Raw genomic sequence first — 16,603 nt, 5'->3', positions numbered from 1 at the left:
ATACAGACCATCATGACACTTGTGTAAACCTGAAGTTTTTTAAACTGGCAGTTCTCAAGTTACGGGGCGACATGTTAACGCGGACAGACAGGTGGGCGGACATGTGTATACCTTAATACGATCCGTATTTTACGAGCGTATTAAAATTGCAACTAAACGAAAGTGAAATGGATATCAATATTCAGCCTCCTATGTTCTAAAAATGGTAGAGGCTTCCATGCTTTGTTCGATCAATGTAATCAAAACAATCATAAGAAATACCCAAATATAAAAAAGAAGATCTGTTTCGATTGCTGTTGAGACAGTCATCCACCAAAGGCCAAGAAACGGACCATCAAACTTCAATGATTGGCAAACCCCATACGATAACGCAAGTTGTAATAGGCCCCGTAATAAATAAAGTGAAACTTCTCATATAAGACGAAAATTGACCTGATCTATAGAAAAACGAATAAAGAATAACTAAGAACATAAAAACAAAGAGAACCACTAGACTACAGGTTCCTGGCTTGGGACAGGTACATAAAGTATGTGGCAGGGTTTGTGAACGTTTAATCCTCCCTAACCAGGGACAGTGGTGGGGGAATACAACAATAAAACGAACTATAAAAATTTGTTCAATTCGCATTTAACTCTTGCGATGCATACAGAATACAAACACTTAAACAAATAGGACAAAAGATAACAAGCTGTATCTTCCTCGAAAGAGTACTTGCTATTTCTGTAAGCTAGTTCAAAATCCAAAAGTAACTGATAAGTACATCATGTTTACTCAAACAAAAGTATCTATAAAAACACGTCCAACAGGAGTTTGTGAAAATATGTAAAATGTCTAAGTAAAACAAGGTCTTCGTGTAAATGCCTAGATAAAAAGCAATGACGTTCGCATGTATATTTTAGAACATACTTAGTAATGATCTTACGAGAGATTCGTTAATCTCGAACTTTGTAAAAGAACATTTAAACGCCACCGGCAAACTAGGAAACATGGAATAGGGTACTTCGGTAAAGTACTTATAAATTAAAATGATCATACAGTAAGCAGTATGTATGTTAATCAACAGGATTAATTGAAAATATATAATGAAATGTCTAAGTTCAACAAAGTTTTCGTGCAAATGCCAAGACAAAAAGTAATGGCAGGAAGTAGGGCGAAATGTAATAGAGTTAATTAATATTTATTTTATTCACAAGAGAGTCAATGTTAGAACCAAAACAAACATAATTCAAAGATTTATCAATGATACGGTGAAGATAACCATTACGGATATGTTTATTCAAATATTTTTCCAGTATAAGAGGATTCTGTTTAAACTTTCCAGCTTTATTTATTTCATTACCATAAAAACTAGGATGTGAAATCCCATTTTTTATCTAAGTTACGACAAGTACAGCCAAACCTTAGCACAATTTTTTTTATATCTATGGGAGAATTTAGTAAAACTCTTAACTAATGTATGGTAACGAAAACCTTGACGCAACACTATAGCGGTAATACAGAGATTTCGTTCATTTAAGGCTAAATCATCGCTACACACACGGGCATATCGACAAGATGAAAAATATATACACCGTATGAAGGGGCCAAAAGAAATGTCCCCGTCTAGGAAAGGAAAATTAATAATTGGAAGTGAAAAATCGTCCCTCTTGTCGTAATTTACCTCGTTATATGGAAATATCAAAATCCAGAAAAGGTTATTAAAACTGTCCTTACTAGCTTTATTTAGCCAATTCCTTCAGGTAAATGTCAGACATTCAAATTCGATTTTAATATATTCAGTGGTATCAAAGTACAAAATGTTATCGACTGACTTAGACGGGTACAAAAGGTGAAGAAGATGACCTTAACAGAAGTACTGTTATTACAAATACCATATTGTCGAGTACATACATGTATCCTAGCCGGGTACTTGATGGAGGTAACTCTTCTGAAACCATCTACAGAACTCAGCTGAAAATCTTTAGATTATATACCGTGTATGTTTTTGATCAAGTTACCGGAGTGAAAGGACTTAATGCACGATATCGATGCATACGACGATATCGTATCGCTAGTGTGTTTGATGTTCTAAAAATGTATTGTTGAACACATGATTTGACGAAACAAAAGAAATTATTCTTTTATGAAGAAAAAAACATATAAGCAATAGAGTTAAACAAACTGACGGACATTAAACCGTCAACTGTATAACCTAACACACTTGTCAAAGACGGCAGTATAAATCTAAAAAGATAATGAATGACAAAAGTTCAGTAACAGATCAAAAACTACTAAAAGGCCCGATCATAAATTCTGATTCAGCAATTAGTCGTATGAAGGATCTGTCGAAAGGGGTTTTGTTCTTTGCCCATGTGTTGTAGTCGGCTTTCTGGAACAATGTTGGGCCTGCCACGTGGTGGCAGCTATGGCCCTATGCATTACACATTTAGCCTTGGTTCTACGATGACGACCATTCTTTTCACAAAAATCTGAAAAAGACCAGAGGACCTCGTTACTTACAACTGCAAGACAAAACCAAACACGCAAACCATTCGATCCACTAGTATGTACAACAAAACGCGTTCGATATCCAAATGCCTAAATTTCATACCAAATTTGATATAGTTTCTGTCTTTAATATTAAGCTGGCAATACAAATAATAAAACAACCTGAGTAAATTTTAGGCAGACGTTAATAAGTGGGGCATAAATTATAGCTGTACATGTACGTATAACCCTTCTCTAGACGCAGTTCACGATGAAAAATATACATGAATATGCCAGTATGAGATTACACATTTATTAAAAAAAATAACATTTTAAACTAAACAAGGGATGAAATGGTAAATGTGGGTTTTTCATCAGTAAGTAGTTCGATCTTTAAATGTCTGTTTAAATCTTTGGTTAGCTTTCCATGTCTGATGGCAAACGTAGTCCACTGCTATTTTTCGGACTCGAGTTCTTGTATGCCTGCCATTGTTAGTGCAGAAAACTGCAAATAGAAGAAAAACAGGGCTACAAATAAACTTAACAATTAGTCAACAACAAAAAAACGGTCGAAAAATTCATTTACTGCGTGAACTGTTGGAGGTACAAATGTAACTTAAATGTTGAAGACGTTGAACTTGACATTAGTTCCGCAAAACGTAATCGTGGCTGAAATCGGTAAGAATTTCCAATCTATCCTACTAGCTTAATTTACCTACTGGGGTTTATTAAAAAATCTATTTATAAGTTTTGTCAAACAAAAAAGGTGTTGGATGATAGGAAATATAGATGAAAGGATCATATTTTTTTTATCATTTATGCGCACTTGTTCTGCGAAATACTTGTGATTGGTTACTAACCTCCTGAACTGAGGTTTTGCTATTATAACAGTTTTTACGCCTCTAATAAGCTTAATGGGCGATACGTACATGTAGTAAATCAGGACCATTGGGTCAATCAAGAATTGTGCTCGATTTTACAGTCATCAAACAGATACGAGAAACTTAGCTAATTTTCTCCTTATATGACGGGGAAGTCATTTGTTTAATAAATATTTGTTTTCAGCAGCAAAAAAGAAAATATTCCCAGAATTTATTAACGTCATTCAGAGTTTCTGTTAAGTCACTCGACGATTCGAACATTGCATATGTTCTGAAAGAGTAATCAAGGGAACCAAGATCACAGCGGAAATCGACAAAATGTAATCAAGGGATCAAGACATGGAAAACAGACAAACACAAAAAAGAACATAAAATAACTAAAATAATACATGCAAAGTAACAAAAGTAAATGAGCAACTCAGACTCCACAAAAAACTGGGAGCATGCACCAGGTGCACCGGTAGGGTAAGCGTTCTCTGCTTTTCTAGAAACACCTGCCGAGTTGCTCATAAAAAGTAAAGTCTGGGGTAGACGAAAGAGGAAAAGAAAACTATGACACGTTGAACAAATAAGTTTTCATGGTGCAAATGAATACACCGTTACGATTTCATGATAACGACTATATGACTTCTGTAGTGATGACTTCAATCTTGTAACAACATAACCCTGTTCCAGAAGTCTAGCGCGATACAAAAAGTCTGCATAATTACAGCAAGCTCTGGCATAACGTATGAGTTGTGATATGAAAACTCCAGACGCAAGTGCTGAAGCGATGTTGCCACAGATGAAAGGAAAGTTGACAATTCTGAATGAAAAGTCATCACGTTTGTCGTAGTTTGGTCAATAGTTTTCGTTTACCATCGATCTCTAAATGTAGGTCGAGATATGAGGCTGACTTCAAAGTGTCTGTAGTATCCTTGATCTCAAGCTCTTTGGGTTAGATGCGATGTAAACTTGGATGATTCTTCTATTAAAAGGATTAAAGGATCTAGCTGAAGAAACAGTGCAAATTGCACTTATAAAGGGGACCATCAATTGAATATGAAAGTAATATTTTATTATTTGACAATATTTTCAGATTAATATGACCAGTTACCCTTTAAGATTACGTTACATGTGTATGAAAATTCTTAAATTGACTGAAGTTAATTCTTTATAACTAAATTTCAGTATTTTCTTTCGGAATTAGACTCCTTTTGTACGAAGAAAAAGCCTTCAAAGAGTTTTTAATAAAAAAAACCAACTGACTCAAATAACCATCAATCGTCATTCTTGTTTGGCTCACATCAAATACATATAAAACATGTACAAACTTCTAATTATATTGACTGTTATACTTGGTTGTGTTTCAAGACTGTTTGGCGGCAATCTTTTAGTTTTCTTAAACCGACTTTCACAAAACCGATCTCATCAAAAGGCAAAAGTCAACTAATTGCAATGATATCACTCGAATTTACAAAATAATCACTGGTATTAAGGTTTATATTTTATTATAATTAAACAGCTAATGGCTTTTTACATAATACAATATACAATGCTACTTGTACGTGAGTATTGTAACAACTAATCTAATTAAAGCAACTTTTCAAAAAGAAAAAAATAATCAGAATCAAGTCAAACAAAAAATCAACATAACAATGGTCTTCGTCATGTACATGTATTTACATACATGTTCCCAGTTCTACAATGACGGATTTCGATGAAGAATGGAAATGCTGAGTAACCAAAGCCAGCAATTCATCCCAGCTTCCTGAGAAAAAATTGTTCATGAAATAAACCTGTTCTTTCTATTGCCTGGATTTACAAATCACGCCAACTTGTGAAGATAAATTGTTCACGCAATTGCACATACACAAGGACATGTGGGGATGTCAATAAAATATTGTCCAGCTAGGACAAAAATATTCATAAACTACATCTTCTGGTGCTTCTTCTTCAAAATTTTTTGCTTAGCTTGCCATGTTAGAGTACAACAGTAAGCAACAGCTGCTCTACGAACGCTTGATCTGTCATGTCGACCCAAACTTGTGCAGAACGCTACAAAATAAAAATGGCAATACATGTACATGTATGTTTCTGTCATTTATTGTCTTTTGACGGAAGTCCTAACTAGGGTACTAAAGTAGCGTAAATAAACCTGAATTATTTTTGTATAATCCTCGAGAAAATGTTTTATTATTAAAAACTCTACGGCATTAGACCTTCTTTTAAGTAACGGTATGAAATGTTGTCTACGTCATTACTGTGATGTATACTTTTAAAATTATGACGTACATGTACATGTATATGGGGTCTCATCTATCCTAACAACTGTTGCCATCGAATGAACGACAAATACAACTTTGAAATCTCGTCTAAATAGCATAAAAAAAACAAAATGCGACAACATCCACACAGAAAACACTGAAGAGATAGTACCGTTATTCCGGATCAGAAATCACGATTGACGGAAGCCTCTTAGTCCTAATGGGCTCCAGGATTTGTATAACCATTTTGAAATATAAAAATCATATTCTTTAGACAGAGACATATATAAGAGTACTACGATACAAATACACTAATATAAACACACAGATTTAACAGGAATGACACACGAAAAACTATTTACGGGAGTAAACGTTTAAAATACTATATGACCAGTCAAAATTTCTTCAGTATAATATAGACAAGTCAAGTAAATTTCAGACAACTAATTCAATGCAATTCCTAAGCACTTGGCGAATTTCACACGTGATTGACATGTAAACAAAACAAATAACTCAATGTAAAAACTCTGTTTCTGCTTAAAAAGTAGAGGAACAGAAATAGTCAACAAAATTCTACCACACTACGTCCTCTGTTGTGTCATCCTTTTAATTTTTTGTTTAGCTTGCCATGTTAGGGTACAACAATAATCTACAGCCGCCTTACGGACCCTGGCTCTAACATGCCGACCTCTACTTGTACAGAATACTACAAAATAAAGAAACGGCAATACATGTACATGTATGTTGTTTTATGCCACATACACTTTTTTCATAAAGTTATACACATACGTATGTGGTTCACATAATGCAACCAGAAGTCTTAGACGTATGTCACAGAAGACCAGGCTTCAGGGTAAATTTAAGTTCATGATTTGATTTTTTAAGGTGGTAATTTATTTTCTGTCCTAAGCTGAACCTTCCCCTATATATGTCACACTCCATTTCTAAAATGCATGTTGAAGATAATTGTATAATGGTAAAGCAACGAAAACATGTGGTTTAAAAAATGTACGCAGAGAAATTACCTTATATCAATTTATATGCAAATGGTAAGTAAGTCTCGTCACGGAAATGTAATTTACGAAGAGTTGAGCTCAGTATTAAAAGTAAATGTCTTTCAGTGTAAAAATACCGATAAATGACAAAATGTATTTCTAGATGATAAAAGTCAATAGTATAGCAGTAATTAGCAGATTTTGCATTGTAGTTCAGCGATATCCCGGAAGTAAACAATCAAATGCAGATCGGTCTTTGGATTTCAATACCTTCTACATATAAAATTCCAGTAAAGAAAAATAATTAGAAGGAGATTTACAAACCCTATTCGGACCCTTGAACACATGTCTTTACCAAACCAGGGTGTGGTATAGCCAGGTACCACTTAGATCTTCATTAGAAGAACTGCGAGGCAAAGAAATCCGTATGAGAAAATGGCTAACATTTGTAACATCGTCTAACTCACACGAGGTATAACATTCAAACAAAAAGATGTTTTTACTCTCTAATATAAAGCAAACTTTTGAGAAACAGTCCATTCAATTAGTCCAATGAGATAGTAATATATCAGTGTATTGTATACCTTATTTACTGTTTGTATTTGATTTTATATTGTGTATATAATGTACACGTAGCGATTAAACAATTTATCATTCAGAGATTTTACATGAATGAACAAAAACCATCTCACTTGAAAGATTATATTAGCAATGTACTCAAACAAAAAAAGTGATTTCCAAACGAATCATAACATGAAGAGTAAATATACTGTTTTTTTTTCCAATGTACTCTGACAATACAAAGAATAGTTGTGTTATATTGTACCATCTTTATTTAAAAATATACACACTGTCAATACAATATGATGCTTTACACTTTTTCATTTCATCTTAAAAAGTATTTAGTAAAGAGGCGACCATGGTTCATCCCTACCACTTCAAAATGACTTTCAAAACTTTCAGCAGGTCGACGACTGGCGTTAAGTACAAACAAATCGAGTAATTTTTATAAAGCAAGGTTACAAGTCGGTCGGTGCATTAACTAGATTGGTCACAGTTTTAACCACAAAAGCATAAAACACCAACATATCCTGCATTTGTAAACACTTTTCATAATAGGTCAAAAGTGAACACGAGGTATTGATTGATTAATATTTGTCTATATAATTGGTTGAGGCTATTTCACATAATATATGCAAGTTATTTTAAAATGAATAGTAGGCTAAAATAAAAACAGAAATAAAACTGTACAAGAAGCCAATATTGACAAACACGCCTCCTTCCACAACTCCGTGATCAATGAGTTATTAAACCGCGTTGGTTTTGAAAATACACATATAAAAGGTGTTCATAAATTTTCACAATACTTCAATTTTAAAAATATTCCTTCACAAACTGTACATGTATCCAATTTATATCTTCCGAAGAAACATAACTCAACCTCTGAAATAATTTTGTATTTAAATATGTCCCCTTTCACAAAGAAACATATCTCTATGCCAATATGACAAATCCTAGTCAATATCATTGTACAAGTTACTAGTATACTAAATACATGTACATGTATCTAAAATGGTCGGTCTGCCAGTCGTTTTATTTTTTGCTTTGCCCTCCAACTCAAAATACAAACGTAGTCTACTGCAGCTTTGCGGACTCTCGATCTGTTATGTCGGCTTTTACTTGTACAGAATACTGCAAATAAAAAATGTGAACGACGTCTAGTTTTACACTATGAAAAAGCAGGGGTTATAATAATCATTGTATACCACTGTATGGGAACAACAATTTCATTTTATCCAGCTTTGCCCATTTTTGACTTATTTTGTCAGTATGTTCCTGTGCATTAAACAATGAATTTAACCCTGTGATTTTTTTCTGCTATGGGGATGTAACAGATGACAGGATATAAATATAGCGAAGCTATATCCCTAGTTTTTGGAAAGTTTTATCAAACATTGTATATGTAACAGTGGCGGATCCGTGCGTTTAACTTCCTAGGATTCTGAAATAAAACAACACGAAATTTCCATTTGCAACAAAGTTAGACAATAAAATTACAAGTTCTATTTTAAGTAAGACTTCTTCATAAACAACTGATGTATACAATGTATTTTATAATATTTAATATTATGTACATGTACAACATGTCCAGCAAAATACAGACATCATACTAGTATTAATAAACGTGCACCCGGGGCAGTAGTATCTAGCAAAAACGTCCACTTTTGATGCTCATGGTCAATATTACATTGGCAAATATTGTTCACGTGAATTCGCGTGAATGGAGGTTCACATATGCATGAAATGCACGAACTTCACAAGAAATCAACGTGCTTCAGGAACAATTCATTTATTCTTCATCGCTAATTCTGTCATAAATTTTAATGCTTAATTCAGATGAAAATGATGTTAAAGTTATGCGAAATATTTAGAAATTAAAATCTCATTGGACATTTCATGATTTCTACAACCCACGTAGTATGAATAGAAAGCTCATCAACTTTCTGACCACAATGAAAACATATATATTAACATAACTTATTATTTGTAAATAAAATTTTAATTCAAACAGTCAAATGATTAAGGACTTGCAATCACCAAATACAGATGTGATCTTGACAACAGAAATCGGGGACTCATTCAACTCTATAGTAGACTGAAGAACAATTAAAACAAAGATACGTGAACAAGAGTAGGATAAAATTTGTTTAATTAATCAAATATGTTCCCTTAAACTCAATTATTCAATTAGCCTTAAAAAGTAAAGGCTAAATACTGACTCTCAAAGGCTCTTCAAATATTTAGTTTACTTCACACTTAAAACATAGCTTTATGTAACAACTGGGGTAGAATTAGGAACAGCTTTTGCAGAGCTATGAAAACTTCAATTTTGAAGTTGTAAATTGACTTCGCTGTCAGATGGCAAAATCTAAATAGAAAAGGAGTCTGGGACACCATATTCACTTGTATATTTTCAACCCTACCTACAACTTCAATTTGGAAACACAAAGACATTAGAATAAGACTGAATATGATTTATTTGGGCAAATCCAGAAATTTAGAAGGGACAGGGTTCTACGCTATCAATTGATAATTTTAATCAATGCTTCCCACAAAATTAACAATTTCTTCAACAAAAGGGGGTTGACAACCCCTATAGACCCACTGGATTCAACACTGAACATGCATACAAGCCTATAGCCAATTGACATTGGACATTTTTTTTTATTTTATTTTAACTTTTGACAATCTTTCTTGTCTTCTTTTTTAAATTAGGTCTATAATTATGTGTGGCATGCCACGTTACAGAGGTTATGTTGTTGTTCATGGCAGTCCTTGCTTTGGTTCTGGGATGGGAGCTTCGACTTTCACAGAAATCTGAAATACATCAAACCAAAATGCTTCAGTTCACTGTCAATCAGGTCTAACCAACTACCTAAGATAGAACAGGATATCATCCCAGTACCACAATCTAGTTAAATGTCCAATCAGTGAGTCAGCTGGAGAAACAGTACTTTCTTAAATAACTCAGACTACAGTTATTCAGACTCGCAGTTTCTTTAAAACAAGTCAACTGCAGTTCATTGTATATCTATTACTTAATCCCTAGCATATTTAGAGGTGTTTAAAGCTAACTTAATGTTCATAAATCAGATAAATTGATTTGGAGATAAACATCCACAAACCTGCTACATTTTGAACTGATTGTTACATGTGTTTAAATGTGTAATACTTTTTCTACAGTGGCCAGGTTTAAAAGGGGAGGGTCATGATAACACCGAAGTACTTTTACCCACCACAATTTTGTACCTGTTCCACAAATATCTGAGCTCTGTATGTCTTGTTTTCAATTACATATAGTATATAGTGGCAATTATTTCACTGTACCTGTGTTTAAAGTAGTTTTGGGGCAATCTGCACCCTGCCCAGTGGTGAGAGGGTTTCCTCACCTTGAAGACCTACAAAAGGCCTTGACCTGACATTTTCATCCTGAGAGGTTGTTATCCCTCTGACATTTTCACCATATCAATTCTCCTTAATCCAACAAATCATAGTATTTCAATTAACTTTGAATAACTTAGGAATTGAGACAAAGGCTTGTTGTGTTTGTTCCATCTTTGATTCAGGTTAAGGAAGTTAACCTGAAAAAAAATGTCATCTTGTTTCTTAACAAATAATACATCATTATAATCAAGCTGGTTCTTTTTTTCAGTTGTCCTGCACTTATCTCAAATCTTAAATCCTTGAGTTAAAAACATTCAAATCTTACTTTAACTGGATAAAACTTTCATATAAAACTTCAGTGTAAGTGATCTTTAAAATTGACATAGGCCAAACAATGTGCCCCATCTCTCTAACCATGCATTGAATACTCAAGCGATCATTATAATTTTTCTCTTCAAAATGCTACCATTCATGATTTAGTGGTTTCATTACACAGAAAATACTAGCTTTAAAGTTTTTAATGAACCAACCAGAGTAAATAAATCCCAATGGATACTTGCACCTTATATCTCTATGAAACACCATAGTGCATGGTATTTTTTAGATATCTGCAACATGCTTCCTTAATCTTTTATAGTCTTAATAATGAAACCTGCAAGATGTTTAAGATTTCCATAGTTTCCTCACACTACAACTTAACAAAAGTAGATTTATTGCAAAAGTATAAACATTTGTACAATGGGCTACACAGATGTTTGTGGTCAGTTTTTTAACTAATTTCTGTTTGTATTAACATGTATACCAATACATATCTAAGTAATTACATGTAATCCAGTGCTATCACATAGTCTACAGCTGAATATACTATATCAAAGCAAGTGGAACAAAGTCAATATAAGATTTTAAAGGAAATACAAAAGAAAGGAATTCATTATAAAGACAAAAATGCAGATAAAAATCATGTAAGGAATAGCTAGTCATTCAAAATCTAAACAAACAGGTAGTAACAGAAAACCTATAGTCTATTTCTTATGCTGAAGTTGTTTTCTAATTAACTTATAGTCTATTTCTTCACAACAGTCACCAGTGTCAACTTAATCAAATCTCCATGACAGTGTTAACTAAAAGTTTGGCCATTTAGCTGAGTTGAGTTGGTCGTATATTCTGCATAACCTTCTGTTTAGCATGCCAACTTGCAAAGCAAACACTCCGCTGTAATACAGTCCGAACTTTTGTCCTTGAATGGCGACTGTTAGTGACACAAAAATCTGCAAAGATAGACAAGTACGTTTTTCAAGTCCTTTGCATTACTTCCTTTGCTTTAAAAATTTTTGTTCAGCACGCCATGTTTCCGTGACAACACTACGAGAAAGGACACTTCTAACCTGAACACGACTGTGTCGACCATGACTACAACAAAACTCTGGAAAGAAAGTTAAAGGGTTTCATTTACAAAATGAAAGTAAAAAACCAATGAAACGAAACTAAAACTTGTATAAAGCCTAAGAATAATGCATGTCTAAACAAAAAGAAAAAGATTAGTTTGTAATCAACTCAAGAACTTGTTTTACAGGTATAGATGTTATCCTTCTACATAAGGGGGGAGACTCCCACAAAATTAAGGAAAATTTCAGAATCTCCTGCATGAACATGTAAGATATGTGGGAGTTATTTGGTTAAAATCACTATATTTTCAGGAAAAAAACTAAATAATTGAATCTTCACATAAAAAATTCTCCCACATGAGACCATGTCAATGGGGGAGAATCTACCAGAAATGGTCCAAAGGTTAAAAGGTACATGTATGTACAAGGAAATATGTACTGTGTTCACCTTTAGTTTATTTTCATATTACTTGACTATATTCCTGACTTGTGGGCCAACATTTTGTCAACATTTATCTCCCTTTGGAGCAGTTGTCTATTCAGAACATGTAAGGTTTTCCATCCGATATCGACGATACTTTAGAAAATCTTGAAAGTCAAAAGGGAATTTCTCATTCTACTGACCCTGCCATAAATTTTCTTTACCCAGGATACAAATGAAAATCATCCTTATGTAACCTACCAACAAAATGAAGCACCCTGTAAATTTTAGAAACACTGTTGTGTTTGTTTGATGGGTATTCCATTTTCATTCGAATTACCTCTTTTTTCTGCACCCGAATCCGAACATCAACTAGCCAGCACTCCACATTATTGTAGAACTGCCTAATTTTGGTCTTGTAATCTGATGCTTTATAACATGTATCACTTAAAAAAATTGTCAAGCATCTGTAAATCTATACATCTATAAATAGCTAAAGCCAAGGCCTTCAGGATGCAGGAAAAGTTTTCTGGAAAAAAATTACCAACAGCAAATAGGGTTCCCATAGAAACCATGCCAAAATATGCGAAAATTTGCCAAAAAAGTTCATAAAATCAGGTTTAAAAATATCAAATTTCCCACAAAATATCTTAAATTTTTATTTCATCCCCTGAAACTGTCCAAACTTTTTCTTTCGAAAACCCCATCCTCATATGGGCATCGCCGGTTAGATTTTGGGCTATACACTTTGTAATCCACTTATTAAATTTAGCATGGTAAAAAATTGACTTACTTTCACTTTCACAATGAAGTCAAATTGTCATTGAAAAAAAGCCTCTTCAACATTGAAAATATATAAAACATTGCACTATACTTTGAAAAGTCCCCTTTTTCAGAAAATGTTTTATCAACAATAGATTCTTCATTTTTAATCACTATAGCAACCATTTCCATTAATGTCATTTTTCAACCCTAGCCAAAAGTGTGAAACTAAACTAATCTGTGGAGTGCTGGCCTAGAGAGACTTCAAAATTACATCTGCTCTTACGGAAGGTAACTGCAAAAACAGGATAAAGTATGGCTGCATCCTGAGCTCCGCAAGTATGGAATAGGGGAAACTCTTTCAACCTGTGTATAATGATGTATTGGGGCCAGCTACAGCCTGCCCTGTGGTGTGAGGGTTTCCTTGTCGTTCATTGAAGACCAATGGGTGGCCTCAGGCTGTGATTTTCATTCTTTGACATATACACCATACCTATAATTCTCGTTACATTTTTTTATTTGTATACAGCAATATATTAATTCAAAAGGTAATCAGTGATCATCCATACCAGTAAATGGGATTAATTTGAACAGATAAATCAGGAAAATTGAGAAATGAAAAAAAAAAAATAAAATCAGTAAATGGCTAATTTGCAAGTGCACCCTCAGTTTCGACTTCCTTATACACACTTCAGTGCTGAGATGGGGAATTGAGAGCAAATGTCACCAGACATTATGCAATTTTTTTTAAAAGTGGAATATCGCCAAACCATGAAATTGTTCCAAAATGACATTGTCTAATGTAAATGGAATGTCTTTCAACAAAAAAAAATTTCTGATACCATGGAGAAACCAGTTATCTAATCAAGGGAAAATTTCACAGTGCAGTGAAGACCAGAGGCTCACGTGAGCCTGTATCGCTCACCTGGTTTAATTACTTGCTAAATATTTCATATAATTTTGCGTAAATTTACAAGGAATTTTCCTTAGATGAAGATTTTCTTGCAATTTAAAGCATTGGTAAACAGGAATTATTGCATGGGACAGGTTGGAAAGGGGACATAATGCATAGTTTGCAACCCCAACATACTAAAATCCGGAACCAGGCCTTTAAAAATGCAGAAATTGCCATTGTTTTGCGGAATCCATGAAATTTCTGCAAAACACCGCGTTTCTTAGCCTCCAACATGATTACTTTGCTAAAAAACTAATCTTATTAAACTAGGCATTTCACATCCAGTTTTGTATGGAAATATAGTTTACAAGGCACATAAATGCAAACAATGTCCATCAAATCTTAAGAATTATTTAAATAGACTGATTCATAAAGGATATAAATTCGACATTGTTGTCAGATCATTAAATCTTGTCTTTGTAGGAAAAAATATTGATACTCTTATTAGATCATTACATTATAACTTAATCATTCATATTTTAGCATTTTAGTCATTGCAAAACTTCTTGCTAGACCAACATAGTCTATGATGTTGCAGTTCTAAATCCTTTGGAAGTTTTGTAACTGATATTTTTTGTGTTGGGAGGCTTGAAGATTTGTCATCCTTATTTGTGTCCTGAGCTTGCTTTCAGTAACTGCGAGCATTCATTGTTTATACCTCATTTGTTTGTCTTCTATGTTATTGTTAATAATTGTTGAGGTACTTTTCTAATGAATTGGATGTATTTCAGGTTGATTTTTACTGTGTGTCTAACTTCGTATTTATTTTAGCCTTTGACCATATAGAGGGGGAGGGTTTGGATCCAACAAAACTAGTTTAACCCCGCTGCATATTGTTTGCGCCTGTCCCAAGGCAGGAAATATAGTCACTGGCATGTAGTTGTCTTTTTTTAAAACATTTTAGTTTCTTACCATAAATGATAAACTGATATAGTATTGAGGAAGGGCCGGACCTTTTTCGGGATGCTGGGATCAGAGGTTTTTAAGCTCAGGATTTCGGGATTTCTGAGAATTAAGCCCGGGATTTCGGGAAATAAATCCACCGGGAATCGGGATTTTAGCAGTTTTTAAGTTCCTTTGTTGTTCGGGATTTCGGGATTTAGTAAAAATAAAGTCGGGATTCCGGGATCAGACCCCCTCCAGCCCCCCCTCAGTATTGTGTTCACTGATTTATCCACTTTGTTTTTATTGGGGCAATTTAGAGCTTGCTACATGGAGGAAACTTCCCACTTGTTGAAGATCATGTGGCGACCTCTAGATGTATATTTTCTCGAGCGGAAACTTTGGTTAAGTTAAGATCCACAGTGGCAGCCATTTTGAAATGGCAAAAGAATCACAAGCTTTCATCTCCTCATGCCAACAATCATTTGTTTCCAGTTTTGTTTCATTTGGTCAAGTGGTTTCCGAGAAAAAGATTTTTACATGTTTTTCTCATAGGGTCCAATGTTAAAGTAAGATCCTCGGTGGCGGCCATTTTGAATTTCCGATTGGCACCAAAATCACAAACTTACATCCCTTCATAAAAGTGAACATTTGTGTCAAGTTTTGTTTAATTTGGTCAAGCGGTTTCCGAGAAGAAGATTTTTACATGTTTTTCCCATAGGGTCCAATGTTAAACTAAGATCCTCGGTGGCGGCCATCTTGAATTTCTGATCGCCACCAAAATTACAAATTTTCATCCCCTCATAACAGTGAACATTTAATAGTGTCAAGTTTTGTTTAATTTGGTCAAGTGGTTTCCGAGAAGAAGATGTTTACATGTTTTTCCCATAGGGTCCAATGTTAAACTAAGATCCTCGGTGGCGGCCATTTTGAATTTCCGATTGGCACCAAAATCACAAACTTTCATTCGCTCATATCAGTGAACATTTGTGTCAAGTTTTGTTTAATTTGGTCAAGTGGTTTCCGAGAAGAAGATTTTTACATGTTTCTCCCATAGGGTCCAATGTTAAACTAAGATCCTCGGTGGCGGCCATCTTGAATTTCCGATCGGCACCAAAATTACAAATTTTCATCCCCTCATACCAGTGAACATTTGTGTCAAGTTTGGTTTTATTTGGCCCTGTGGTTTCAGAGAAAAAGATTGAAATGTAAAAGTTTACGGACGGACGACGGACGCCAAGTGATGGCAAAAGCTCACATGGCCTTTGGCCAAGTGAGCTAAAAAGCTATGCTCTCCTCTGGCAATTATAAAAATTGAACACAATTTTTAACACAGAATTCAAAATTAGCAATAATTTGATCTTCAGTATAATAAATTTGATCCAACAAGAACTCACTTGCAGATTTAAGGGAAGACCTTGCGTTGACTCAAAAACTTTTTCTTTGCCCGACAAGTTATTGCAGATAAACTCGTATGTAATACTTTTTTGATCTTTGACCTGTTATGACGACTATTGGCTGAACAAAATGCTACAACAATAGAGAATTTGGATGAAATAAAATATAATTGAATAAAAAATTGCTGAATAAACACTGGTAACACCACCAAATAATTCTTATTAGACCAAAACAAGGCTTTGTACATTGAAACTCCAAATTTCTAC

General features: G+C 34.1%; 1 protein-coding gene across 11 annotated transcripts in view; it reads right to left on the bottom strand.

Moving 5' to 3' along the window:
• The window catches only part of LOC148611170 (uncharacterized), a 49,340-nt gene that overhangs the window by 1,598 nt on the left and 31,139 nt on the right, over nucleotides 1-16,603 (bottom strand). The window contains exons 6-7 of one of the 11 annotated variants that reach the window (XM_088591418.1): nucleotides 6,172-6,300; nucleotides 5,255-5,385 (exon numbers count right to left, since the gene is read on the bottom strand). The exons of 1 other annotated variant lie outside the window; for it this stretch is intronic. In XM_088591418.1, coding sequence (XP_088447544.1) covers nucleotides 6,176-6,300 — 125 coding nt within the window. In that variant the 3' untranslated portion in view covers nucleotides 5,255-5,385; nucleotides 6,172-6,175. 9 more of the 11 variants (XM_088591413.1, XM_088591419.1, XM_088591405.1 and 6 more) reach the window with 9 other exon arrangements.

The sequence above is a fragment of the Perna viridis genome, chromosome 7 (assembly GCF_037379345.1).
Source record: "Perna viridis isolate PV_CMFRI_1.1 ecotype Kerala chromosome 7, ASM3737934v1, whole genome shotgun sequence".
NCBI classification, from domain to species: Eukaryota; Metazoa; Mollusca; class Bivalvia; order Mytilida; family Mytilidae; genus Perna; species Perna viridis.
The sequence above is the reverse complement of the archived record's forward strand: the minus strand, read 5'-3'. Positions and strand labels throughout refer to the sequence as shown.